The sequence below is a fragment of the Salvelinus sp. IW2-2015 genome, linkage group LG19, assembly GCF_002910315.2.
Source record: "Salvelinus sp. IW2-2015 linkage group LG19, ASM291031v2, whole genome shotgun sequence".
Lineage (NCBI taxonomy): Eukaryota > Metazoa > Chordata > Actinopteri > Salmoniformes > Salmonidae > Salvelinus > Salvelinus sp. IW2-2015.
Genome location: NC_036859.1, coordinates 29,321,152 through 29,348,003, shown reverse-complemented (window position 1 = coordinate 29,348,003; position 26,852 = coordinate 29,321,152). Strand labels below are relative to the sequence as shown.

At 42.5% G+C, this 26,852-nt stretch overlaps 1 protein-coding gene across 4 annotated transcripts in view; it reads right to left on the bottom strand.

The window, feature by feature from the left end:
• The window catches only part of agla (amylo-alpha-1, 6-glucosidase, 4-alpha-glucanotransferase a), a 29,275-nt gene extending 6,000 nt beyond the window's left edge, over window positions 1–23,275 (bottom strand). The window contains exons 1-26 of one of the 4 annotated variants that reach the window (XM_024009253.2): window positions 23,185–23,275; window positions 22,330–22,489; window positions 20,700–20,910; window positions 20,325–20,494; window positions 19,504–19,707; window positions 17,898–18,079; window positions 17,012–17,123; window positions 14,679–14,805; window positions 14,430–14,532; window positions 14,216–14,313; window positions 13,758–13,897; window positions 13,022–13,209; window positions 11,808–11,931; window positions 11,366–11,529; window positions 10,838–10,939; window positions 9,798–9,953; window positions 9,340–9,490; window positions 8,986–9,110; window positions 8,379–8,491; window positions 6,223–6,357; window positions 4,316–4,446; window positions 3,589–3,725; window positions 3,162–3,295; window positions 2,450–2,625; window positions 2,012–2,114; window positions 1,082–1,307 (exon numbers count right to left, since the gene is read on the bottom strand). In XM_024009253.2, the coding sequence (XP_023865021.1) occupies window positions 1,082–1,307; window positions 2,012–2,114; window positions 2,450–2,625; window positions 3,162–3,295; window positions 3,589–3,725; window positions 4,316–4,446; window positions 6,223–6,357; window positions 8,379–8,491; window positions 8,986–9,110; window positions 9,340–9,490; window positions 9,798–9,953; window positions 10,838–10,939; window positions 11,366–11,529; window positions 11,808–11,931; window positions 13,022–13,209; window positions 13,758–13,897; window positions 14,216–14,313; window positions 14,430–14,532; window positions 14,679–14,805; window positions 17,012–17,123; window positions 17,898–18,079; window positions 19,504–19,707; window positions 20,325–20,494; window positions 20,700–20,910; window positions 22,330–22,414 (3,597 nt within the window). In that variant the 5' untranslated portion in view covers window positions 22,415–22,489; window positions 23,185–23,275. Of the gene's footprint in view, window positions 1–1,081; window positions 1,308–2,011; window positions 2,115–2,449; window positions 2,626–3,161; window positions 3,296–3,588; window positions 3,726–4,315; window positions 4,447–6,222; window positions 6,358–8,378; window positions 8,492–8,985; window positions 9,111–9,339; window positions 9,491–9,797; window positions 9,954–10,837; window positions 10,940–11,365; window positions 11,530–11,807; window positions 11,932–12,676; window positions 12,801–13,021; window positions 13,210–13,757; window positions 13,898–14,215; window positions 14,314–14,429; window positions 14,533–14,678; window positions 14,806–17,011; window positions 17,124–17,897; window positions 18,080–19,503; window positions 19,708–20,324; window positions 20,495–20,699; window positions 20,911–22,329; window positions 22,490–22,691; window positions 22,712–22,822; window positions 22,924–23,184 lie in introns of those variants that run through there. The other 3 variants (XM_024009255.2, XM_024009256.3, XM_024009254.2) reach the window with 3 other exon arrangements.
• Window positions 23,276–26,852: the final 3,577 nt, after the last annotated feature.

Below are 26,852 nucleotides of genomic sequence, written 5' to 3'. Positions count from 1 at the left end.
CATGTTATATGTATGTTTGTAATCGTTAAGGACTGGGGAGTTTTGTAGGATAAGAAAGAAACTGAAAACCTGGCTTTCCCACAGACAAGGAGTGGCTACGTAAGAAGCATTTCAAGGTCCTGGAGTGGCCTAGCCAGTCTCCAGATCTCAACCCCATAGAAAATCTTTGGAGGGAGTTGAAAGTCCGTGTTGCCCAGCAACAGCCCCAAAACATCACTGCTCTAGAGGAGATCTGCATGGAGGAATGGGCCAAAATACCAGCAACAGTGTGTGAAAACCTTACAGAAAACGTTTGACCTCTGTCATTGCCAACAAAGGGTATATAACAAAGTATTGAGATAAACTTTTGTTATTGACCAAATACTTATTTTCCACCATAATTTGCAAATAAATTCATWAAAAATCCTACAATGTGATTTTCTGGATTTTYTYTTCTCATTTTGTCTGTCATAGTTGAAGTGTACCTATGATGAAAATTACAGGCCCCTCTCATCTTTTTAAGTGGGAGAACTTGCACAATTGGTGGCTGACTAAATACTTTTTTTGCCCCACTGTACATATTTAACAAAAAATATATGGGGGATTGAAAATGATGCAGATAATTACATTGATAGAAGTCACAATCTATTTGCAATATTAAAGCTGGTCTACCCCCAAAAATCTATTGTCTCAGGGGTGTGAATACTTATGTAAATTAGATATTTCTATATTTCATTTTCAATAAATTAGCTACAATTTCTAAAAACATGTTTTCACTTTGTCATTATGGGGTATTATGTGCAGATGGCTGAGAAAAAAATAATATTTTTATCAATTTTGAATTCAGGCAGTAACAACAATGTGGAATAAGTCAAGGGGTAAGACTACTTTCTGAAGGCACTGTATGTGTGTGTGGACCTGTATGTGTTTATGGATATGTGTGTCTATATTTGTGCATGTGAGAGTGTGTGGGTGGGAAAGAGAGAGCGATGGAGAGTGTGTATGTATGTATGTGTTTATGCATTTGTGTTCGTGTCTGATGTGTACACGTGGGTGTGTGTGTGAGAGAGAGAGGGATGAAACGTGTATAGATATGACCTACCGGAGTGCCAGGGGCCTGGGGCTCAGAGTCGTCACGGGGGTACATCCTGACCACAGGGCAGCGGAGGATGGCAATGCCCTCAGGCACCAAGGTACAGTAATCCTGGATGCACTGCAGCCACCACCACACGGCATCACGGCAGTTGAAGCGGGCACAGATGCCCTCGCCCAACAGGTTGGGGATAAGACCGTGTCTCAGGGTGCCTGCAAATGCCAGGATGATGTTTCTGTAGGAAAAAGAGACATTCAATTAATATATCAACTGTACTCCAGTGTAATATCCAGTGGTGGAAAAAGTACCCAATTGTCATTAAAAAAAGGAAAATACACCTCAATAGAAAATGACTCAAGTGAAAATCATCCAGTAAAATACTACTTTAGTAAAAGTCTAAAAGTATTTGGTTTTAAATATACTTAAGTATCAAAAGTAAATGTAATTGCTAAAAGATACTTAAGTATTCAAATTAAAAGTATAAATCATTTTAAATTCCTTATATTAAGCAAACCAGACTCCATCATTTTCTTGTTTTTTTTAATTTACGGATAGCCACGGGCACAGACAGAATTTACAAACAATCATGTGTGTTTAGTGAGTCCATCAGATCAGATGCAGTAKGGATGACAAGGGATATTCTCTTGATAAGTGCGTGAATTTCACAATTTTCCTGTCCTTCTAAGCATTCAAAATGGTACTTTCGGGTGTCAGGGAAAATATATGCAGGAAAAATAACATTATTTTCTTGAAGAATGTAGTGAAGTAAAAGTAAAAGTTGTCAAAAACATAGATAGTAAAGTACAGATACCCTCAAAAAACTACTTAAGTAGTACTCTAAAGTATTTTCACTTAAATACTTTACACCACTGGTTATATCTTTTCTAATAGCTAAGAAGTTCAATTTGGATACTACTACAGTACAGACAAAATACACACCTAGCCTCCAGGTGACGACCAGTGACCAGCATGAGTCCACGCAGAGCGATGAAGGTGTCTCGGCCCCAGCAGCGGAAGATTCCAGAGGAGAAGTGAGGCAGACCTGTGAAACAGGAAGGTAGAGATGAATAAAGGAAGAAGACGTTCAAATGCAGCTGAAATTCAAACTCCAATTCTCAAAATGGTACCGAGATACAAATAGGACTTTGTCAGCTGACAGCTACTGGATTGGACTGAAGCTTGTAGAATTGTGTCAGCTTAAAAATACCAAGCGACTGACTACAATAGACCATTTTGCTGACCAACAATAGACTTAAACACCACTTATTGGTTTCGTGAATATCAACAGAAGAATTATGGTTATTAGGTTGGCATCCAACTACTGTTTCCAGAAGTAGAATAGAATATATAATAGAAATAGGTTGTTGCTAGGCARACCTGCGGCCAGGGAGACGCAGCACTGCTCCTTCTTGCCAGTGTCCTTGTTGAGGCGGTAGGGGACGTCGGGTAGTTCCAGGGATAAGGGGGGCAGAGCCGGGAAACTGCCCACACCACCCATCTGGACAGAGCCCAGGGCCAGCAGTTTGACAAAGGTCGAGCCGTTCTGGACAAAACTGAAAGAGACAGAAACCAGATGAAAAACATGATTTTACATAAAAAAATTGTGCACCATTACTGGACAAAACTGAAGACACCACGAGAAAACACATATGTTGTAAAAAAGGAGAGGTTAAAAGATGCTGTCAAAAACATTTAATGGTATGGTTCTGGGTTTCAGCACAAATAYCCTTAAAGGTGYAGGGCCTTTTTTAATACAGATATTCTCASTAAATCTAATCATTTAAGAATATTCCATTCTTCTATTGCATAATTTCCTCAATGTATGTTGGGTTTGAGAGAAACCTTATAGGGTTGTTTATGTGAGACATCCAGGTGCAAGATTTTAATTTGACCAGTTTCTCACAGGAGGAAAATCATCCTGCAGCTTCAGGAAATCTGATTTATTTTGTGGCTTATATAATTAGAGCAAATCAAGTCTGAAATGTTTAAGTGTAAATTACAAACTTTAGAATCCTTTTTAAACCTTGAATACACTAGAGGTTTGCATTTCCTGCAACAGGGTGATCAAATTAAGATCCTAAATTTGTACCTGGACATCTTGTTGAAGGTGGTGTCAAGAGCYGTGGTGTAGACTCCCACTAAAATGGCATCAAAGTAGCAGGGGATGAGATAGCGAGGGATGTGCTTCAGATAATGGAACATCGCCTTGAGCCACTTCCCCACCTGGAAACAACACATGTTATCTGGATAACACCAAACTCTAAAATTATGACAACGGAAAATGGTGACAATGATGATAATCATCTTCCTATTATCATACTGCTACCACAGTGGTTGATTTAAAACTCAGGTCTTAGACCTTAGCTGGGCTGAGTTGTAGGATTAATTTCTATTTACAATAATCATTGTCAAGTTCAGACCATCTTGTTTGTTACTTCTTACCATCATTAGGCCTATAAAAAATCTAAATGGGATTCATTCATTCAGTTTAAATTACTGTCACTCAAACCGCTCACCTCTCCTAGAGCGCCACTGTGGCACACCAGCCTGTTACTGACGTAGTCGATCATCCAGTCCCCCTGTCTCAGGTTGTCACACACCGGGTGGCCAAGGTCGTTCTTGGGACGAATGTCCGCCATCACTGACAGAAGACCTGCATGAAAACAATGACGTTAGACGTTTTCAATGTCTAAGTCATTCAATTTAGACATTCAACAATATGTGTATAGCTGCTTGTAGACACAGCACTAGGATGAGCTAACCAACTCAAATCCTAACCTTAACCATTGTGGGGGATGGAAAAATATCTGACCCTGTATCAGTGGTTGGGGCAACTTCCACAATGTGTGCTGACCAGGGTTAGGATCAAATCAGTCAATTCAGGAAGTAAACTGTAAAATTCCAATTTACTCTGAATTGACCGAATTGAAATGGAATTGACCCCAATCCTGGTGCTGACTGGACCACCTCACTGTGCACTGGGGCAAAATTGGGCTCCCGAGTGGCGCAGCGGTCTAAGGCACTGCATCTCAGTGTTTGAGGCGTCACTACAGACACCCTGGTTCGAATCCAGGCTGTATCACAACCAGCCGTGATTGGGAGTCCCATAGGGCGGGGCACATTTGGCCCAGCATCGTCCGGGTTTGGCTGGTGTACAGTAGGACATCATTGTAAATAAGAATTTGTTCTTAACTGACTTGCCTCGTTAATAAAGGTTAAATACATGTATTTTTTTTACTGTACCTTGCAGGCCACCGTACTTGAAGCTGGTCCAGGAAGGGATGTTGTAGCAGCCTCCTCCGTCCTCCTGTTCCTCAGAGTCACAGCGGAACAGCAGCATGTTCATGTCGCCCAGAGTCAGCTTAGACATGATCCTGAATGGGGATAGAAGATGGAGTCACATAACATTAGAACACACCCACCTGAGAGCACAACTGGAGACTACAGAGCCCTGCTGATCAGTATTTCAACACATACTGTATGGACACAATTCATCACTATACAAATATATAGCTACCAGGAAAAACCAAACATACTATACCTTTCAAGCCATTGTAAGCGTAACGCTTTTCCAATACACTTGGTGAGTGAATTCGGAAACTATTCAGACCTTCAGTTTTTCCAAACTTTGTTACGTTAAAGCCTTATTCTAAAATTGATTAAATAGTTTTTCCCCCCCTCATAGATCTACACACAATACCCCATAATGGCACAGCAAAACCAGATTTTGAATAACTGAAATAACACATTTATATAAGTATTCAGACCCTATACTCAGTACCCTATACCCATGCCAGGTTGCAGTTGTAAATGAGAACTTGTCCTCAACTGGCCTACCTGGTTAAATAAAGGTGAAATAAAAAATAAATAAAAAATACTTTGTTTAAGCAGCGATTACAGCCTTGAGTCTTCTTGGGTATGACACTACAAGCTTGGCACACCTGTATTTGGGGAGTTTCTCCCATTCTTCTCTGCAGATCCTCTCAAGCTCTGTCAGGTTGGATGGGGAGCGTCGCTGCACAGCCATTTTTGTTGTCCCCAGTCTGAGGTCTTGAGTGCTCTGGAGCAGGTTTTCATCTCCGTTCATCTTTCCCTCGATCCTAACTAGTCTCCCAGTCCCTGCTGCTGAAAGACATCCACACAGCATGATGCTGCCACCACCATGCTTCACCGTAGGGRTGGTGCCAGGTTTCCTCCAGACGGGACGCTTGGCATTCAGGCCAAAGAGTTCAATCTTGGTTTCATCAGACCAGAGAATCTTGTTTCTCATGGTCTGAGAGTCATTTAGGTTCCTTTTGGTAAACTCCAAGCGGGATGTCATGTGACTTTTACTGAGGAGTGGCTTCTGTCTGGCCACTCTACCATAAAGGCCTGATTGGTGGAGTGCTACAGAGATGGTGGTCCTCCTGGAAGTTTCTTCCACCTCCATACGAGGAACTCTGTCAGAGTGACCATCAGGTTCTTGGTCACCTCCCTGACCAAGGCCATTCTCCCCTGATTGCTCAGTTTGGCCAGGCAGCCAGCTCTAGGAAGAGTCTCCAAACTTCTTCCATTTAAGAATGATGGAGGCCACAGTGTTCTTGGGGACCTTCAATGCTGCAGAACTTTTTTGGTACCCTTCCCCAGATCTGTGCCTCTACACAATCCTGTCTTGGATCTCCACGGACAAATCCTTCAACCTCATGCATTGGTTTTTGCTCTGACATGCGCTGTCAACTGTGGAACCTTACATAGACAGGTGTGTGCCTTTCCAAATCATGTCCAATCAATTGAATGTACCACAGGTGGACTCCAATCAAGTTCTAGAAACATCTCAAGGATGATCAACGGACACACAATGCACCTGAGCTCAGTTTTGAGTCTCATAGCAAAGGGTCTGAATACTTATGTAAATGTGATATTTATGTTTTTTCTTTTTAATACATTTGCAAAAATTTCTAAAAACCTGTTTTCGCTGTCATTATGGGGTAGTGTGTAGATTGACGCAGGAAAAAAATGGTTTAATCCATTTTAGAATAAGGCTGTAATGTAACAAAATGTGGAAAAAGTGAAGCCTGATAACTTTCATGAATGCACTGTATGTGTTTGCAATGCAGTGTGTGTGTGTGTGTAACGGTACATTTGCGTGTTTTTGTGTGATGTATACTCACTGTGCCAGTGGTGTCTCCAGTATGGTTGGTGTGTGCTGGTCAGGCAGACTGCCAGGCTTGTACTTGGGGCTGAATTGGATCAGGTGATGTCTGATGACTCCCACCAGCTCCTGGGCCTTAGGGTCCAGACTCACCCTGGTGAGGGAAACACATATACACTACCAGTCAAAAGTTTTAGAACACCTACTCATTCAAGGGTTTTTCTTTAATAGTGGAGACATCAAAACTATGAAATAACACATATGGAATCATGTAGTAACCAAAAAAGTGTTACACAAATCAAAAATATTTTATATTTGAGATTCTTCAAATAGCCACCCTTTGCCTTGATGACAGCTTTGCACACTCTTGGCATTCTCTCAACCAGCTTCATGAGGTAATCACCTGGAATGCATTTCAATTAACAGGTGTGCCTTCTTAAAAGTTAATTTTGGAATTTCTTTCCTTCTTAATGTGTTTGAGCCAATCAGTTGTGTTGTGACAAGGTATACAGAAGATATCCCTATTTGGTAAAAGACCAAGTTCATATTATGGCAAGAACAGCTCAAATAAGCAAAGAGAAACGACAGTCCATCATTACTTTAAGACATGAAGGCCAGTCAATACAGAACATAAAGAACTTTGAAAGTTTCTTCAGATGCAGTCGCAAAAACCATCTAGCGCTATGATGAAACTGGCTCTCATGAGGACCGCCACAGGAATGGAAGACCCAGAGTTACCTCTGCTGCAGAGGATTAGTTCATTAGAGTTACCAGCCACAGAAATTGCAGCCCAAATAAATGCTTCACAGAGTTCAAGTAACAGACACATCTCAACATCAACTGTTCAGAGGAAACTGCGGTGGTCAGGCCTTCATGGTCAAAATGCTGCAATGAAACCACTACTAAAGGACACCAATAATAATAAGAGAATTGCTTAGRCCAACAAACACGAGAAATGGACATTAGACTGGTGGAAATGTGTCCTTTGGTCTGGAGTCCAAATTGGAGATTTTTGGTTCCAACCGCAATGTCTTTGTGAGATGCTGTGGGTGAACGGATGATCTCTGCATGTGTATTTCACACTTAACKTTTCGACAGGCAAGCTGTCTTCATCAGGGTATAATCACAAACACTGCAGGGTGACTCGTTTATATAGTGTCAAAAGACACACAGGTGTCGTAATCATGGCCAAGTATGGCCTAATATCATTGGTTAATTCTCAAATATTAAAATGGCATACAAAGAACAGCATACAAAATACAAATGGATTGCATATGATCATAGATTCATTTTAGACTACACAAGCTTACAAACAATTACAAATGGCAAAAGTCACAATAATCATAAGAATAGCTTCAGATCAAAGTCTACGTTGAGACCGAAGGGAGCAAGGGTCTTTAAATTAAAGACCCAGGCAGCCTCTCGTTTTAACAATAAATTATCAAGGTTACCCCCTCTCYTAGGGAGGGTGACATGTTCGATGCCAATATAACACMGAGACAAAATCGAGTGGTTTGTTCCAAAAAGCATGGAGGACGATGTGTTATGGTGTGGGGGTGCTTTGCTGGTGACACAGTCTGTGATTTATTTAGAATTCAAGGCCCACTTAACCAGCATGGCTACCACAGCATTCTGCAGTGATACGCCATCCCATCTGGTTTGGGCTTAGTGGGACTATCATTTGTTTTTCCACAGGACAATGATCCAACACACCTCCAGGCTGTGTAATGGCTATTTTACCAAGAAGGAGAGTGATGAGTGCTGCATCAGATGACCTGGCGTCCACAATCCCCCAACCTAACCGATTTTGGGCCAGGCTAGGAGACATACTGTACAGGCTCTTCAAGGCTGGAGAGATTCCTGGATTTCTGCCATGAAGTCAGCCAAAAGCTAGAGGGTAAGGTTTCTTTCTTCGAGACAGATTTGAACCAGCGACCTAAGGACCACTGCTATTTACCTACAGTCCTCTGCTCTACCAACTGAGCTATCGAAGGGGTGCAGAGTCAACAGTATTATCTGTGAGTTGTGAGTGGACAATAGGGGCTAAACAACAGTGTACAATAGGGGGACAAACTGGCCAGAGAATATCCCTCATTGGTGTGTGTTACAGTAGACTATGCTTTGAAATTCTATTTAATGGGTGTATATATTGGTCTGCTCATCATGACCTCTGACCTGAAGGCGATGACGCTGCCAGGGGTGAGGCGCTCGAAGATGATCTCCTGGACAAACTCACTGCTGCCCTTAGACGTCACGCCTGCGTGTTTTACAACGCCACTATCTTTCAGCTGGGGTGACAGGGGACACAGAAGACCAGGGGTGAATAATGTTTCACTACCACATAAAACAGTATGAAGGTCCACAATGGGCGATTGAGAGGAGAGTTGAGGACAATTATGAATCGGCTTTTACTGGTCTATAAAACCAAATATTGTGTGTAGATTGAGGAGGATTTTATTTTTCATACATTTTAGAATAAGGCTGTAACGTAACAAAATGTGGAAAAAGTCAAGGGATCTGAATATTTTCCAAATGCACAGTGAACTAAATGGCATTCAATAGAAACTGACAAACATTCCAGACAGAATACAGACACAATACCAGCTTGTGAAATGTAACCAGATGCCACTGAAAGCTTCTTGTTTTTCAAGACCCAGTCTGAAAATGGATATGTTTGGTTTGAGAGGAAATATTTGTCACAAGGCGATCTTTACTGCTCAAGCCCATTGTGACAGGAGGCCTAAACAACTAATTATTACCCACGTTCCTAGCGTCACACTACCTGGATGTGCTCCTTAATCTCCACGGTGTACTCCGGCATGCCGTTGATGTACTTCTCGCATTTCTTGTAGGTGCCGGCTTGCCGGTCAATGATACGCGCCTCCAGAATGACCTCCTCAATTTTACCTGGAGATGGAGAGAGATGAAGGGGATTGTGTTAAAATAGTAGGTGCATCCAGGTYAGTAGTGTTTAAATACTGGTTTTAAATTATCCCTGACTAAGATGGCTGCCATTATCAGCACATTCTAGAGTTCTGAAGATGAATGACATAGGCCACTCAACTATAATTGTATTTCTATAGATAACCCATTCTGAGGACAGTGTCCTGTTTATGGTAACAGTGAAGCATCACACCAGGGATAAACATGGGTGGAACCTCCTTCCTGTACTGGTGGTGTTTGGGGTTGTGGAAGGCAGTGCGACACACGGCCACCACAGACTGGTGGGTGCTGGGACAGTGACGCGTCACCGCCACAATGTCCTCGTCCACCTGGTCAACGTACACCTAGGAGAGGGCCAGGGGACAAGCAGTGTTACAAACAACTTTTATCAGGCAAATACATTTCCACATTCACACACACATACTGACCTGAATACTGTAGGGCCAATGCTAAAATGATCCTTTGGTTATTATCGACGACTCTTCACATGTCAAAGGACTAAATAGGAGTAACTGCTATGTCATATCTATTTAATCCAGTCTACAATTACCATTCACCATGTTGCCAATACCCATTCAAAGGACTATGGATATGGGCGAGGAATTGGTTTGGGATTGAGTCAGACGAACACCCATTCCCCCACACACCCACCTGGTTGAAGCCCTTGGAAGCCAGTTCCTGGTGCATTTTGTTGAGGGCCAGCTTGCCAGCGATGATACCCGTCTTCAGGTTGACCTCCCCGGGTGACGAGGCCTTGGCTTCAGGGTTCCACTTGGGGTAGAAACGCTCCTCCTTGACCACTGAGATCTACAGGCAGACAGGCAGGGGAGATGGTCACTAAAGAGTCTAGTCCAGGCAGGAGAGATGGTCACTAAAGAGTCTAGTCCAGGCAGGAGATGGTCACTAAAGAGTCTAGTCCAGGCAGGAGAGATGGTCACTAAAGAGTCTAGTCCAGGCAGGGGAGATGGTCACTAAGAGTAGTCCAGGCAGGAGATGGTCACTAAAGAGTCTAGTCCAGGCAGGAGAGATGGTCACTAAAGAGTCTAGTCCAGGCAGGAGATGGTCACTAAAGAGCCTAGTCCAGGCAGCGGWACTCAAATACTATTTGAGAAGGTCCAGTCCCACAAATTTCCTAGATGGCAAAGGTCCGGATGGATATTGTCATTTAAAATCGGCATAGTAACAAACCCCCACGGCAGGTAGCCTAGTGGTTAGAGCGTTGGACTAGTAACCGAAAGAGTTACTAGTCCCCGAACTGACAAGGTAAAAATCTGTTGTTCTGCCGCTGAACAAGGCAGTTAACACACTGTTCCTAGGCATCATTGTAAATAAGAATTTGTTCTTACCTGACTTGCCTAGTTAAATAAAGATTTTAAAAAACAACAACAAAAAATATTCACACCCCTCATATTGGCGTAGAGAACATTTTGCAGTTTTAAACATAATKTCCTGCAATTCTACAAATGTTGCTATGGGCCGGAGAGAAATGTTGCAGTTATAAATCTCATTTCCTGAAGTTCTACATATGATACCAGGGGTAACTAGTTACCATCATTCTAAACTCCTTGGTTTTATACTTAAAGTGATTTAAGATATTGTGACGTTATAGTGGTGTATATGCATTTAAGATATACAAATATCTGTCTAAAAGTCATTATACTGTTATGACCAAGAAAAGGTGTGAGAGTTACCTGGTGAGGCACCATCTCATCATATCCCCTGGTGCTGCCAGAGCAACAGCAGGCCATTGAGACGATGGCAGAACTGGGGAGCGAGTCGTACGCAGAGCGGAGCTGGAACATAGACAACAACAAAGGAATTGACACACACCAAGGTTTGTGGTTGTCTCTTTTTTTTCCCACTAGGGGAAATGTTCCCAGAGAGTGAACATGGAGACAGCACACACACCTCACTGGAGTTTCATATTGTACTGGAATTAAACCAAAAGTTCATACTGAAATCAACCAGGCTCTCAACAGTGTGAAGCCCCTACAGATCACCTTGTTGCAGGAGAACTTTCCTGCAATGCACACAATAGCATACCACTTAGAATGCATGGCCAATATAATTGCTTCATTCTAAGCAGTAGTACGCCAGCTATTGTGCATATTGAAATAGTGCCTAGATATTTTATTTACAGCAATGAAATAGCAATGGCCACTATAACACTGTGATGTACCTGAATAGCGGAACTCAAGGATAGGCTAAGAATAAAGTACCTGGATGGGGCACTCGTTGTCGTGGGTGACGTCCAGGAACATGGCGTGGGCGATGCTGGGCACCAGGGGGCGGAGGCTGGGCTGGACGAAGGCCCCGACGGGCTCCCCTCCGTACCTGTACACAAGTCTGCCCTCCTCGTGACTGTCCCCTGCACTCATTGCCTCTGGAGGGGCCAGGAAGGGAGGGAGAGGGAGGGGTTCACAGTTACACCACTGTATTAGTTTGTAGTCTTTTCAATCACATACAATGGTGTCAACATGCAGGAATTGAGAACACCCGTTGGTACAATGTTTCATTCACAGATGCAGTGATGCGTTAACCTGGTCTCAGATCTGTTTGTGGTGTCTTACCAACTCCTATGGTCATTAATGACAAGAACCAAAGGAGTTGGCAAGACGGCACAAACCATTCTGGGACCAAGCTAGTGGTGTGCAATCCTACCTCTGATGAGCGAGGTAATGCCTAGCTTAGTCACAAAGACATTGTCCAGGTCCTCGCTGCCCGTGAACAGCTCAGCCACCACGTACAGACTGGGCCTCAACACACGAGCCACGTCCAACATGTACTACATGTCCACATCCACAGGTCAGTCAACGGTGGGTTAAAGCACAGAGAGGGTGGGGGTAGAGGAAGGAGAGGGAGAGGGAGAAGAAGTCGAAATGTAGGGAGGTACGGCGAAGCTAAGCAGGAWAGCAGGTTAGTATGGAAGAGGGGTCATGGGGGGGTTCAAGGTTCAAAAGAAAACATGCCAAACACCAAACCAAACAAAGAGACAGAAATATGAGAAGGGAACCGATAAAGGGGTGAGGAGGATGCCAATGATAAAGGTCAATGAGGTGTTTAGACCAGGAGTAAAAGAAAGGTGATATGTTTAATGCAATTTTTTTTAGCAGAGAGCGAGATAGTATGTAAAGTGAGGTATAGGAATGATGAAATGAGGGTTGTAAATGGGAGATATTARAGAGACACACAGAAAGAGACAAAAACAGAGACTAGATTTAGTGTCATGCCAAAACAAAACGTTTTTGGTAACACTTTATTTTACAGTCCTAAGATGGTATTTGGTGTTTACTCAAAAATGATGTTGTAACCAACGATACTTTCTGGTATATGCTTTGAAGAAACTGGTACCAGATGTTACAAATATATCTGTTTTTCAATTAAATCTCAATAGTGCAATTATTATGTCATTTAAATAAACATTTTCAATGGAATGTCTAGTAAACACCAGATACGTCAAATAAAGTGTAACCTGGGATTTAACCCCCACCACTCCAGTGCTGTATCTACTACATGTCAACGTCCGGTACCTCTGACAAGACTGGTTATCCCCAGGCGGTTAACAAACACATTGTCAATGAGCTCGCTGCCCGTAAAGAGCTCAGCGATTACATACAGGTTGGGCCTGACCGCCCTGGCTGCAGACAGCATGTGCTACGGAAGGAGAGTGGTTTCAGTAATGACATTGTTTTGTCACTTTACAGCGAATTATCACTAACTTTACTCATACATCAACCGTATCAATTATCTTGGAAGATACCTGAATCGTATTAATTGGCCATACAGTAACGTTCTGAATTTCATAGATAGCATGGCCTACATGGATTGTAATAACAAACTCAATGGCTCAGACTGAATGGAATTGTGTACAGTACCTCAGCGACATGCAGAGGGGTGGAGTGACAGTTGTCCAGGCGGACCCCAGCGAAGTGCTTGGCCGTGATCTCTGTGTACTTCTGCATGTGGGCCCACAGGTAGGGACAGTCCTCGGGCTTGTTGCCGTAACGAAGTTTGACACTGTCGCCCCAGCAGATCAACTCTCTCCTGATGTACACGTTGGAGCCTGGAAAGATGGAGGCATTTGTTTTCTTTAAATTCTCAGAGACTTGGCCTTTAGTAACACTGGGAATTATATTTACATCTCACTGGCTCCCCCTTGTGGAATGATCAGGTTACCACAGAACCAGCATCACTATTTCCAGMTTTTTGTTTCTAAAGTCTGAACTAAAAATGTTTCTTTATATTCATATATATCACTTAGGCTAAATATGTTTGGTAAGATAGCAGTTGTTCTTAATCAGAGTGACTAGTTCACGCATCGCTACACTGTTTGCGTGTCATTGACCCATAGAGAGACACTGGTCTTTGCCCTGAAGAAAAGAGTGAGCGTAAAGTTTTATCTTCCTTAGCTGAATGCGCTTATTGTAAGTTGTTCTAGATAAAAGCACACGTTTGAATTATTATAATTTAAAACAATTGACTGAGCTTCAACATCCCCAGAGCTGGGGCACAGTGGAGAAATCGTCAGAAGTGAAGATTATTTTGTTGCTGCCTAAGTGCCAGCCGGCACAATGGGCAGGAATGAATGAATGTAAAATAAAACGTGTGGACCTGGCTCAGCAAAGTTCCTAAGAGGGTCATCTCCCATCACCCAGCCGTTGTGAGCCAGGAAGTGACGGGCCTTGTCTGGCTGGTCCATCATTGTCAGGTCATCCTCCAGGCTTTTCTCCTCGAATGGGAAGGTGAAGTATCTGTCAACATACAAAAGCATTTATTTGTATCCAGAATGAGATGTGTAAACAAATGACCCAAATTGTATTTAGATGTGCATGCTGCTAAGGCTCTAAGGAAGGCACTCCTGTTTAAATAAGCTTAGCATGAAATAATCGCTGATGTCACAGATGGAACTCCCCGTTTTTTCAATGCCAGGAAATAAAGTTAATCTCCTTCTTTGACATTACAGTCCTAATACTCTAGACCCTGTTCCTAAATCTGTTTTTATATTAATGTGAGTGAACTAATTAATCAAGCCTTTTAAAATCTACATACAGTCAGCACACACAGCATACCTGGTAACAATAGGGTCTTTCCTGGTGACGGGGCCCAGCTTGGGCCCGTGGTCAGCCAGGCGCTCATAAACTACATTTCCCACGATGCAGTTAGCAGCCTGTTTGAAAAAAAATAAGCAGAACAAAGAATTGTAAAATGGACGGACTACATTACCCAGAAACACGTATGGAACATACCAGAGCTACTGCTGGGGGTGGCGGGAGTGTGTCCTACCTGCTCCTGGTGGTGTAACATCTGCTGGTACTGCTCTTTATTGATCTCCTCCAATCTCCCCCACAGCCAGTTACAGGCCTCCAGAATGGCTTGAGGACTGCGGCTGGACAGGGACAAAGAATCGACAATGTGCAGGATGAGACTTGGTTTTAGATTTGGGGATCGATTCATTCAAGAGAATCTACTCAATGAACTCATGACCATCGGTTCATCATGATCACACACACACACACACACACACACACAAACCTGTGAGGCACAAAGGTCTCTAGTGCAGAGTCCATATCCACTTTATTTCCGAACCGTCTGAACATGGGGTCCTGGATGATCTTAAGTCCCTGTTTACCCCCAGTCTTCTTCTGGTCTGGTTTTGCTCCTGAGTCCAATCACATAATACCACAACATATAAATGACTTCATCAATACCAACACATTCAAGCATATCCTCAATATATTTCTCTGACTGAGAAATTATAGCTGCCAAAAAAGGAACATTGGATAATGATAAATCAACAACACTTTTGCAATTTCTCCTCATTTATATAATGTTTCTTTTTTATGGAGTCATTTGTTTCACATCAGACATGGACAAACTCCCACTGAGGTGGAGGTAGGTGTCTGTTTGACTGTGACTTGGCTCWACTTCTCATGCGAATCCATACACGGTCACTGTTTGGACTAGAGGTCGACCGATTATGATTTTTCAACACCGATACCGATTATTGAAGGACCAAAAAAGCCGATACCGATTAATCGGCCGATTTGTTCAATTTTTTTGTAATAATGACAATTACAACAATACTGAATGAACACGAAAGCTAACGTTTAAGTTCCTTGCTCAGAACATGAGAACATATGAAAGCTGGTGGTTCCTTTTATCATGAGTCTTCAATATTCCCAGGTAAGAAGTTTTAGGTTGTAGTTATTATAGGAATTATAGGAATTATAGTACTATTTCTCTCTATAAGATTTGTATTTCATATACCTTTGACTATTGGATGTTCTTATAGGCACTTTAGTATTGCCAGTGTAACAGTATAACTTCCATCCCTCTCCTCGCCGCTACCTGGGCTCGAACCAGGAACACATCGACAACAGCCACCCTCGAAGCAGCATTTCCCATGCAGAGCAAGGGGAACAACTACTCCAAGTCTCAGAGCGAGTGACGTTTGAAACGCTATTAGCGCGCACCCCGCTAACTAGCTAGCCATTTAACATCGGTTACACCAGCCTAATCTCGGGAGTTGATAGGCTTGAAGTCATAAACAGCGCAATAGCTGCTGGCAAACGCACGAAAGTGCTGTTTGAAAGAATGCTTACGAGCCTGCTGCTGCCTACCATCGCTCAGTCAGACTGCTCTATCAAATCATAGACTTAATTATAACATAACACAGAAATACGAGCCTTAGGTCATTAATATGGTCGAATCCGGAAACTATCATCTCAAAAACAAAACGTTTATTCTTTCAGTGAAATACGGAACCGTTACGTATTTTATCTAACGGTGGCATCCATAAGTCTAAATATTCCTGTTACATTGCACAACCTTCAATGTTATGTCATAATTACGTAAAATTCTGGCAAATTAGTTCGCAATGAGCCAGGCGGCCCAAACTGTTGCATATACCCTGACTCTGCGTGCAATGAACGCAAGAGAAGTGACACAATTTCACCTGGTTAATATTGCCTGCTAACCTGGATTTGTTTTAGCTAAATATGCAGGTTTAAAAATATATACTTCTGTGTATTGATTTTTAAAAAGGCATTGATGTTTATGGTTAGGTACATGTTGCATCGATTATATGCAACGCARGACACGCTAGATAAACTAGTAATATCATCAACCATGTGTAGTTATAACTAGTGATTATTATTGATTGATTGATTGTTTTTTATAAGATAAGTTTAATGCTAGCTAGCAACTTACCCTGGCTTCTTACTGCATTCGCGTAACAGGCGGGCTCCTCGTGAGGCAGGTGGTTAGAGCGTTGGACTAGTTAACCGTAAGGTTGCAAGATTGAATCCCTGAGCTGACAAGGTAAAAATCTGTCTTTCTGCCCCTGAACAAGGCAGTTATCCCACCGTTCCTAGGCCGTCATTGAAAATAAGAATGTGTTCTTAACTGACTTGCCTAGTTAAATAAAGGTGTAAAAAAAAAATATATATATTATATATATAAATATAAATAAAAAAAAATCGGCGTCCAAAATTACCGATTGTTATGAAAACTTGAAATCGGCCCTAATTAATCGGCCATTCCGATTAATCGGTCGACCTCTAGTTTGGACAGGTGGAGCTCATGAGAAGAGGAGATGGTTACTCTTTTGAACAACACTCTGACATAAGGTGTTTATAAATCAAAGGTATATTCATTAGTGCACACCATAGCAAACCGTATTAAACATCTTGCAACGGAAACAAGAGTTTCTTATTGGACAAGTTCATTTAAGTAGGTAGGTCTCTCCACGTTTTGGCCTGCTTGCTTCCTTTTTGGTTCCTTGTGAATACCCACCATTTATTATAATGACACAGCAGATGTCATGAACAGAAAGATAAAAACAGTGCTCAGTTGAATGCTCTCACCTTCTGTGAGCAGGGTCCTGAACTCCTCCACAGTGCTCTCGATTTTGACCTGGAAGAATTCCCACAGCTTGACCTTGGGGAACACCTGCTCCCACAAAACATTGCGGATCGCCTTAGAGAGGTAAAACAAAAAAATAAAGGTTTAGGTCTTCACAAAAGGAGCTCACAATTTCATTAAGACAAACCGAACGAGGTGTTATGTATAAGGCCCTGGAGTTTTTCCTGACCACATCTGACATGACCAGGAAAAACTCTAGACCACCATTATAGTGCTGTTGCCAGGGAACAAAAATTAAGTAAGCTTTCCTTAAAGGTCCAATGCAGCCATTTTTAACTCAATATCAAATCATTTCTGGATAACAATTAAGCACTGTGGTTGTTTTCATTAAAATTGTAAAAAAGAAATAGCTTGTTAGAAAATAGCAATTTCTCAAGTAAGAATTTTGCTAGGACTGTCTGGGAGTGGTCTGAGTGGAGAGGGGAAACTGAAAATGATATGTTATTGGTAGAGAGATTTGTAACTCTTTCTTATTGGTCTATTGACAAATTTACTCCATAGTGATGTCACCAGGCAGGCCAAAACTCCATCTCACCAAAACAGGCTGAAATGCCAGGCAGTCTCTTCAAACAGCTCTTACACTAAAACTGGATTATCATCTTTTTCACAATTTTATTCCAACCTCAGTGTGGAAATATATATAAAACACAGAAATATCAAATTTTTGACTGCACTGGGCCTTTAAGTTCCCGGTTTGTGGTTAACCCTCCTGCTTATTCCCTCCTGATTCCAAGAATCCTTCAACCAGGATTTTTTTTTAAACATGGGAATTTTGGGAAGGTTGGAATTTCACAATCCTAGCTGAGAAAGTAAACCTCAGACACTCACATTGAGGTGCCCCTCGTTTTGGACCTGGGCGGGGAGGCCCATAGCAGCGTACTTAGCGTCAGCCATGTTGCAGGTCATGTGCCATATGGCCCGGTCCAGGACCCAGGCTGACCTCAGGTGGGGGGAGTTGACCAGGTTGTAGCCACACTCAGGATGCTCCTTGATCCACGGGCTGTTGGCGGCTGCACAGGCAGGGGAAGCGCACAAAGCAACAGTTACCACACTGAAATTCTCAGTTATGGAGGACATTGAGGCCTTTGTCAAGGAATATTACAGAGGGGAATGAAGGTTCATTGATTCTATGCAGACACTCCCTGAGAACTAACCTTCTATCAGTGGTAGGATAATCGTTGGGATAATCATTGGGCACATGACCAAAATGGCAGCGGTATCTCTTCACTCGAATAAACCCTAGACTTTTTTTTTTGCATGAAAAATATGTTGTTTTTATGGTAACACTGAAAATGTTGACTTTTGATCTAGGTTATTTCTCAGATAATACACATTCTAACCATAGTGTGCGCCTGTTTATAATATGCGCACATATGATAGAAAAGGGGAACTCTAACATAGGTAACCATTTCAGAGTGTTATATCATATCACAGCAGCGCAGACCCATTGGTACATCATTGTAAGCCGCACTGACCACAGACCATAGAGTTCAGCAGGTTTCTGGACATCAGTCAGCACATGGCCTTTAAGCTGCCATGGAGATAAGGTTTCTCTGACCATCTGACCTTTCACAATACTGGGTCTTGGCCATAGAGTGCTGCTCTCAAGACCTCATCCTCTCCAAGCCTTACCTAGGTTTCTGAAGCAGGCTACCTACAGTACACTGAACCTTATTACAGACACTTGTAAACCATAAAGGATACAACTGCCCTSAATAGAAACTAGTAGACAATAGAAAAACAACTCAACTACCTCCATGCAAACCCCACACTCAAACACTGAAGACAAAAGAAACCACCGCTGAACCAATGGCAAGGAGCCACTTTGACACAGGTTCTATTCAAAACACATCTAATCAATAGGAGCTTAAGTCAGCGAAAGCATTCTCTTTTAACTTAGCATGCTAGTCACATAGATTCTGTTATGCAACAGCTTGGCTGCAGGGCTGCACACACACAGACTGGGTGCACCAGCAGCCATGACCAAGTGGTGCAGAATTATCTAGGGAGGGTATTTTTAACACGCCACTCATCTTTAAAGCTCGCTCTAGACTCGAGGACCATGACTCGTCATTATTTTAGACACTGTGGCCTTTTCCTAGTGACCTTTTCCTAGTCTACATTCAGTAAGAGACATGCAGTATGCAAACATTGGCTAGACTGGGACTTTAAAAATGTTGTAGATGTAGAGGTTATTTAAGGATATAAGACTGCTAAACTATGAATTGTGAGACCTGCCTAGCTCTTTGACAATGCTGGTACTTTTTCTCTGGACTTTGAGAGGAACTGCTCTTCAGGTATGGCCTCACAGTTACTGACTGTGACGCAACATCTCTAACCTAATACGCAGCTGTTGCAATGATCCTTCAACCAAACAGAGGGAGACACACGCACAGGCACACGTTCACCCCACGTCCCACCTACACACGCACACCTGTGTGATTGTAGACCACGTCAGTAATACAGATCATATTCCATTCTTTCTTCAGTTTCTGCACCAAATCTCCCACTTCTGTCCAGGTGTAGTTCTTTCCCGGTGGTGAAAACTCTGGGTTCAGGCTTAGTTGGTCAGCTAGGGAGTAGCAGGACCTGGAATTCCCTAGAGTCTGTAGTGGGGTGAAGTGGATCATGTTGTAGCCTATGAAACAAACAAAATGCATTTGTTAATATCCAAGCATTGGAGCTAAATGTTCTCAGTTTACTTAGTTGATTAAGTTTCACATGAAAAACTCAGGGAATGGCGTCCTCGCATGGCATGATAGCTATGCTTTCCATTTTACTTTAATGCATGTACGGTTATTACTACTACATACAGTATGCGTTTTGGAACCAGCTTGTTAATGATTAAACTAACCCTCTTTCTATTGTCAAGTGAGGACAAGCCTGGGATATTGCAAAATGACAAGATGAAAATGTAGTGTCAACATTGACTTGGAATCATGAACTAAACTGGTGTCCGTAGGTGACCTAAAACAAATTCTGCCAAACCTGTTAAATGGGATTCAAACTTCCTGGTGAGATGACGGACTTACAAGACAATTCTTCGCTCTTGATCCAGGAAAACTGCAGGCATAACACACCTAATACTGTACATCTAATTTAGTTGATGACTAGTTGATAAGTTGAATCAGGTATTCTAGTCCTGGGTTGGAACAATTAAAGCTCTACACAGACTAGACATCCCTCCAGGACAAGGATGGAAGAGAAGTACACGTAAAGGCAGGCTGGCATAAAGACGTCACCCTTCTCTCTCACCAGACTCCTTGGCCACCCTCAGTCTGGCTGGCCAGTCATCCAGGTGTCCCAAGCATTTGGACAGGTAGGTCTGGATGGTGATACAGTCCAGATGGACGTGGTGGTTGTCAGCACCGGCACGCAGCACAGGGTCCACCACTATGTAGCCACCRCCTGACTTCTCCTCATGGCTGGGGGTGAAAACATGTAGAATATTTACTTATAGTGGTGATATCAAGCATTATATAAGGACAATAAATTATTATATGAAGACAATCTGGACAATGGTCCAACTTGAACATACAACATGAAGCTATAGTTGCTCAGTGATGTTGTGGCTCATGTAGAAATGCAATATGAATACTGGTCTCTATTACAATAGTGCTTAACTCTCACCCGTGACCAAAGTAGTATTGGTATGATCCAGCGATCTGTAGGTCTAGGGTGCAAAACTTGTCAGAGTCGTCCTCTCTTCCCATGGGGTTGTGCCAGTCCAGGGCCTGGAAGGTGTGACGGTCAAAGTGTTTGCCCGGGGCAGGGTAGTTAGTGTGCACATGCACATGTTTTCCCTGGAGAGTAGGGCCCAGACGGAACTGGAGCTCAAAGCCTTAGAAGAAACATATAGTACAAACAGGCCTGAGTATACAATACATTTCTATGATTGTATGCTGCAAGGCACATGGATCAAGTTACGTCCCCCCTTTCGCCATGCTTTTGAATGCACCACTAACGGATTACAATCCGTTTCAACTAACATTTGCTACTCATTCTCCAAAAATGCGAGAAAGGAGATTGCTATTAATGAACCAGCTAACAAATTTGGGACCAGTTTCCCAGACACATATTTTGCCTAGTTCCGGACTAAAAATAATCTTCAACTCTCCATTGAGCTTGCTTTTCAGTCTAGTACTTGGCTTAATCTGTGGAAAGCACCCCTTAATCTGCTAAACCACCCCTTAAAGTCTAGTTGCCATAGACCAGGGATGGGCGGCACATTTTTCTCACCGCCACGATGACAAAACTAGTAGAATTCCATGAAATGAGTTCGAACATTTCAAAATCACAACTGTCCCATGGCAAACTATGTACAATTGCAGAAATGAACTCTAAAACTTCAAGTTCTTCTCTCCACTGTCAAGAGGGGGGGGGGGGGGCAACAAAATACTTCACTTAGGGCCGGCTCTGACTGCATGTGTGGGTATGAATGTGGGTAGGTACGCAGACCCGAGAGCCACTGCGGCCCCCTCCCACGAGGAGTTCAGATTTTTTGTGGCCCCCACCCCTTTAAAGTTGCCCATCCCTGCCCTAGACTATAAGTTATTGATAGATATAGGAATAACAATGAGTTGTCTGATCTCTGAAAATAGATTCTGCTGATAAGCTCAGCAGCAGCTGCCTTATCAAGAATGGTTGAGACTGCAACACTGCAGTTGCTCAACTGGAGAAGTGGAGTGATACTGGATCGCCACTATTTCCTGTTGTTGCTGTGCAACTGTAGTTGTGGTTTATGCATATAATTTAGACAATGAACAAGATTATTCGAATCATCTAAACCAGAATCTCTTCTTAAGGAAGCAAACTATGTTGGCTTTGTCTCATGATAGTATCATGTTACCAGATATCATTGAATTAAAATTAATAATGGCTGGGATGAGGCTATTATTGATCATGTATAACGTGAGTGTTATCTAGAAAACGTTGATGCATTTGCATACTGGAAATCTTGGATGACCAACAGATGTCTGAAGTCATGCAATAATTTGGTCTATATTAAACTAAAAAGGCAACACTCTCACCTCACAAGAACAACAAAATGTTCAAAAACTGCAATGCAACAATACAGGGAGGGACATGTCTGTCTGCAACCACACTCCCCAGTCCCCATGGGCTATCTATAGAAACAGCACACTAGCAAATATTGCTACACGTCTCATGTTTAAATACCACCTTAACTGTCACGTTATTCTCATTGTCAATACCATGGTAGCCTAAGGCATGCATAAAAATTGAAATAATGTCCAGGTACCTTGGTCCAGACGGAAGAGTGTCCTTCCCAGCTGTTCCATATCGTTGAGGACCAGGACTCTGACTTGTTTTGCCTGGAGGGACATTTTGACTCTGCCTATATAGGTCGTCCTTTACTGTACAGGGGATGATGATATGGATTTTCTTTTTCCGAGAACCTCCTGTTGAAAAAAAATGTAATATGTCACCAGCCATCAACAACATATTTCAGCTGTCTAAAAATAGTTACATTTTAGCAGCCTATTGCAGTTTCTAACATAATATTGTTGACACGTTGTGACAGCTGAATGGTGTGGTTGAAATTGGACAACTGGATCCAGTTCTTAAAGATCAATGCATTTGGAATGTGATAATAGTCACTACAAAGGTGAAGTTCTTAGAAGTGGAGCTGTCACTTGACGCAATTGGCAGGCAGCCTTTTATCCAGAATTGGAAACCATGTAGCTAGCCAATGGTCCAGTTTAAATTCGGTCCATTATCAACTAAATTCAGACCTAATTTTGAATCCTTTTCAGTTGTTCACTGCATGTATCCCACGGMTCCTCGCGTCCACAATGCGCGCACCACCAACACGCACTATCAACAAACGCCCACTTGAAATTGCGCAGCGCATAAGTGTCCATATTTAAATCATAACTCATTCTGGATAAGGTCCAGAATTCAGTCACTTAAAAGGCCAACCAGGCTATTAAATACTCGATCTACCGTGTCCATCCTCAGTCGGCCACTCACTAAAGTATAAGGACCAAGCAGACAACCACAAAACCTGAATCTGCAAAATGCGAAAACTGTACACAAAATTGTGTTGAAGCATTATGCGTAGCTTACAAACTATCGAAAATAAAAAGTTATGCACCTGTTACATCCAACTTTAAATACTCAACGCATCGTGAAAAGCTGCTTTACTGTAATTTGCAAAAATACAAAGTATCGGTATTTTTCCTGTATTGAAGAATACGCTTGGCATCTGAGCAGGGGGGCGTGCCGATTTTGCATCAACCTTTAACCCGACTACCGTACATGTACGAATATAAGAAAGCTGTATTATCATACTTTCTTGTAGACAGGTGCAATACAAATCTTACCTGTTTGGCAACATTATATGGCCTTATTACAGAGCACCATTCGACTGAAACACCAAATGTTGCAATATAATTCATTAAATAAGAAACGATACAAGATAAAACCGCGAACAGGATTGCGCTGCTTCTACATGAAGAGGACGTGTGTTAGGTAACATGTAGGATACATGACTGCACTGCAGAACTTAATAAAGTTCACGCGCTATAAAGAACGTTCTCGATGGAGTAGTAAGGTGAAAGCAGTCCGAGAAGATGTGCCTGTAGACGAAATCCAAGGTGTGAAGTCGGGGAGATGGTTTTCCAACAGCAAGGCTCAGTGCAACATGGCAGTGTTGCCATTGTTTATAAAATATATTCTTTATAATGTCGAAATAAACAAGTCTCCAACCCCCATATCTTACACTCACAAACTGAAAATATATGTGTGTATATCAATGGAGACTGCTGAGGGCAGGACGGCTCATAATAATGGCTGGAATGGAGTATAATGGAGTGAATGTAATGGTAACAAACACATGAAAACCATGTTTGATACCATTACATTCACTCCATTATACTCCATTCCGGCCATTATTATGAGCCGTCCTCCCCTCAGCAGCCTCCACCGGTGTATATTGTAGTATCAATTGGTGAGAGAGAGCCTCAAATATTACATTCAATTGGACATATCCCCTTGGTTCCTGATTGAATCTTTGGTAAAGTTCGCTTGGGTCAAACAAAACACCCTAATGATTGGTTGGCAATCCAGCTTCCCACAACGCAGGTGATGGCTGCAGGATGAAGTTGGTGAAGAGCAACTGCAGAAATTTGCAGTCCACTGCAGTCAAAACTGAATGACCTTTGATCACATGGTTTTTGTCAATTTCATGCAGTCTTCATGTAGGCGCAAGTCAGCAATTTTTATCCACATAACACTCTTTGACCACTGATTGTCACCAAATTGACAAAAGTCATCCGCTCTAACACGCCCAATATTACTGTGTTTTCTATTTAATCATGTGGCATATATGTATTATTTTCTGCAGCTCATTTCACACTACAAGAGAATTTCCAATTTGACTTATATCTGACTGTGGGCACGTTTGAACGGATCACTTTTGTCAAGTCAGTCACCTCCTTTCAAAATGTGTTGCATTATGGGGATAGAAATTGTCTCGACTTCCACCTACATGTCAACTGCATCAACTTCATCCTGCAGCCATTGACTGAGTTGTGGGAGGCTCTATTGTCAACCAATCATTTGACACCCAAACGTAACCAAAGACATGACTGAAACAAATGTTGCAGCGATTCATGTGTAGTGGATATGTAACGGATGTGAAATGGCAAGCTAGTTAGCGGGTACGCGCTAATAGCGTTTCAATCAGTTACGTCACTTGCTCTGAAACCTAGAAGTAGTTTTTCCCCTTGCTCTGCAAGGGCCGTGGCTTTTGTGGAGCGATGGGTAACGACGCTTCGTGGGTGACTGTTGTTGATGTGTGCAGAGGGTCTCTGGTTCGCGTCGGGGCGAGGGGACGTACTAAAGTTATACTGTTACATTGGTGCCGTGACCCGGATCACTGGTTGCTGCGGAAAAGGAGGAGGTTGAAAGGGGGGTGAGTGTAACGGATGTGAAATAGCTAGCTAGTTAGCGGGTACGCGCTAATAGCGTTTCAATCAGTTACGTCACTTGCTCTGAAACCTAGAAGTAGTGTTTCCCCTTGCTCTGCAAGTGCTGCGGCTTTTGTGGAGCGATGGGTAACGACGCTTCGTGGGTGACTGTTGTTGATGTGTGCAGAGGGTCCCTGGTTCGCGCCCGAGGTCGGGGCGAGTGGACGTACTAAAGTTATACTGTTACAGATACATACAAATGCATGTGTTATTTGAGGCTGTCTCATTGACTGTATATTGAACACATATGTTAGTATGTCAGTGTGTRATATGGGGATTGAAGAGTTTGTCGACATTACAAAGAAAAACTTGAATAAACAACTGCAACACTGCCATGTTGCACTGAGCCTTGCTGTTGGAAAACCACATCAGTGTCTGACTTTCGCCTGTCGCAGATGCACCTCCCACCGACTTCTCTCCTCGACTTTTGTCTGTAGTCGGTTGTTTCAGCCTCACCATTCAAAGAGCCCTGTGTCATTATCTGATAAAGATGTACAGTTGAAGTCGTAAGTTTACATACACTTAGGTTGGAGTCATTAAAACTAGTTTTTCAACCACTCCACAAATTCCTTGTTAACAAACTATAGTTTTGGCAAGTCGGTTAGGACATCTACCTTGTGCATTTTTTCAACAATTATTTACAGACAGAATATTTCACTTATTATTCACTATATCACAATTCCAGTGGACCAGAAGTTTACATACACTAAGTTGACTGTGCCTTTTAAACAGCTTGGAAAATGCCAGATGATGTCATGGCTTTAGAAGCTTCTGATAGGCTAATTGACATAATTCGAGTCAATTGGAGGTGTACCTGTGAATGTATTTCAAGGCCTACCTTCAAACTCAGTGCCTCTTTGCTTGACATCATGGGAAAATCAAAAGAAATCACCCAAACACCAAACACAATTTCCAAATGCCTGAAGGTACCACATTCATCTGTACAAACAATAGTACGCAAGTATTAACACCATGGGACCACGCAGCCGTCATACCGCTCAGGAAGGAGACACGTTCTGTCTCCTAGAGATTAACATACTTTGGTGCGAAAAGTGCAAATCAATCCCAGAACAACAGCAAAGGACCTTGTGAAGATGCTGGAGGAAACAGGTACAAAAGTATCTATATCCACAGCAAAAAAACTCCTATATCGACATAACCTGAAAGGCCGCTCAGCAAGGAAGAAGCCACTGCTCCAAAACCGCCATAAAAAAAGCTAGACTACGGTTTGCAACTGCACATGGGGACAAAGATAGTGCTTTTTGGAGAAATGTCCTCTGGTCTGATGAAACAAAATTAGAACTGTTTGGCCATAATGACCATTGTTATGTTTGGAGGAAAAAGGGGGAGGCTTGCAAGCCGAAGAACACCATCCCAACCGTGAAGCACGGGGGTGGCAGCATCATGTTGTGGGGGTGCTTTGCTGCAGGAGGGACTGGTGCACTTCACAAAACAGATGGCATTATGAGGATGGAAAATTGTGGATATATTGAAGCAAAATCTCAAGACATCAGTCAGGAAGTTAAAGCTTGGTCGCAAATGGGTCTTCCAAATGGACAATGACCCCAAGCATACTTCCAAAGTTGTGGCAAAATGGCTTAAGGACAACAAAGTCAAGGTATTGGAGTGGCCATCCCAAAGCCCTGACCTCAATCCCATAGACAATTTGTGGTGTTACGAATCCCTTTGGCCCGACAGTCTAGGGGGGATGGTAATGGGACCCGTAACACAACTCATGCAAATTATAGTAGTGAAAACGTAACAGTGAGAACAAATAACACAGACAACTTAA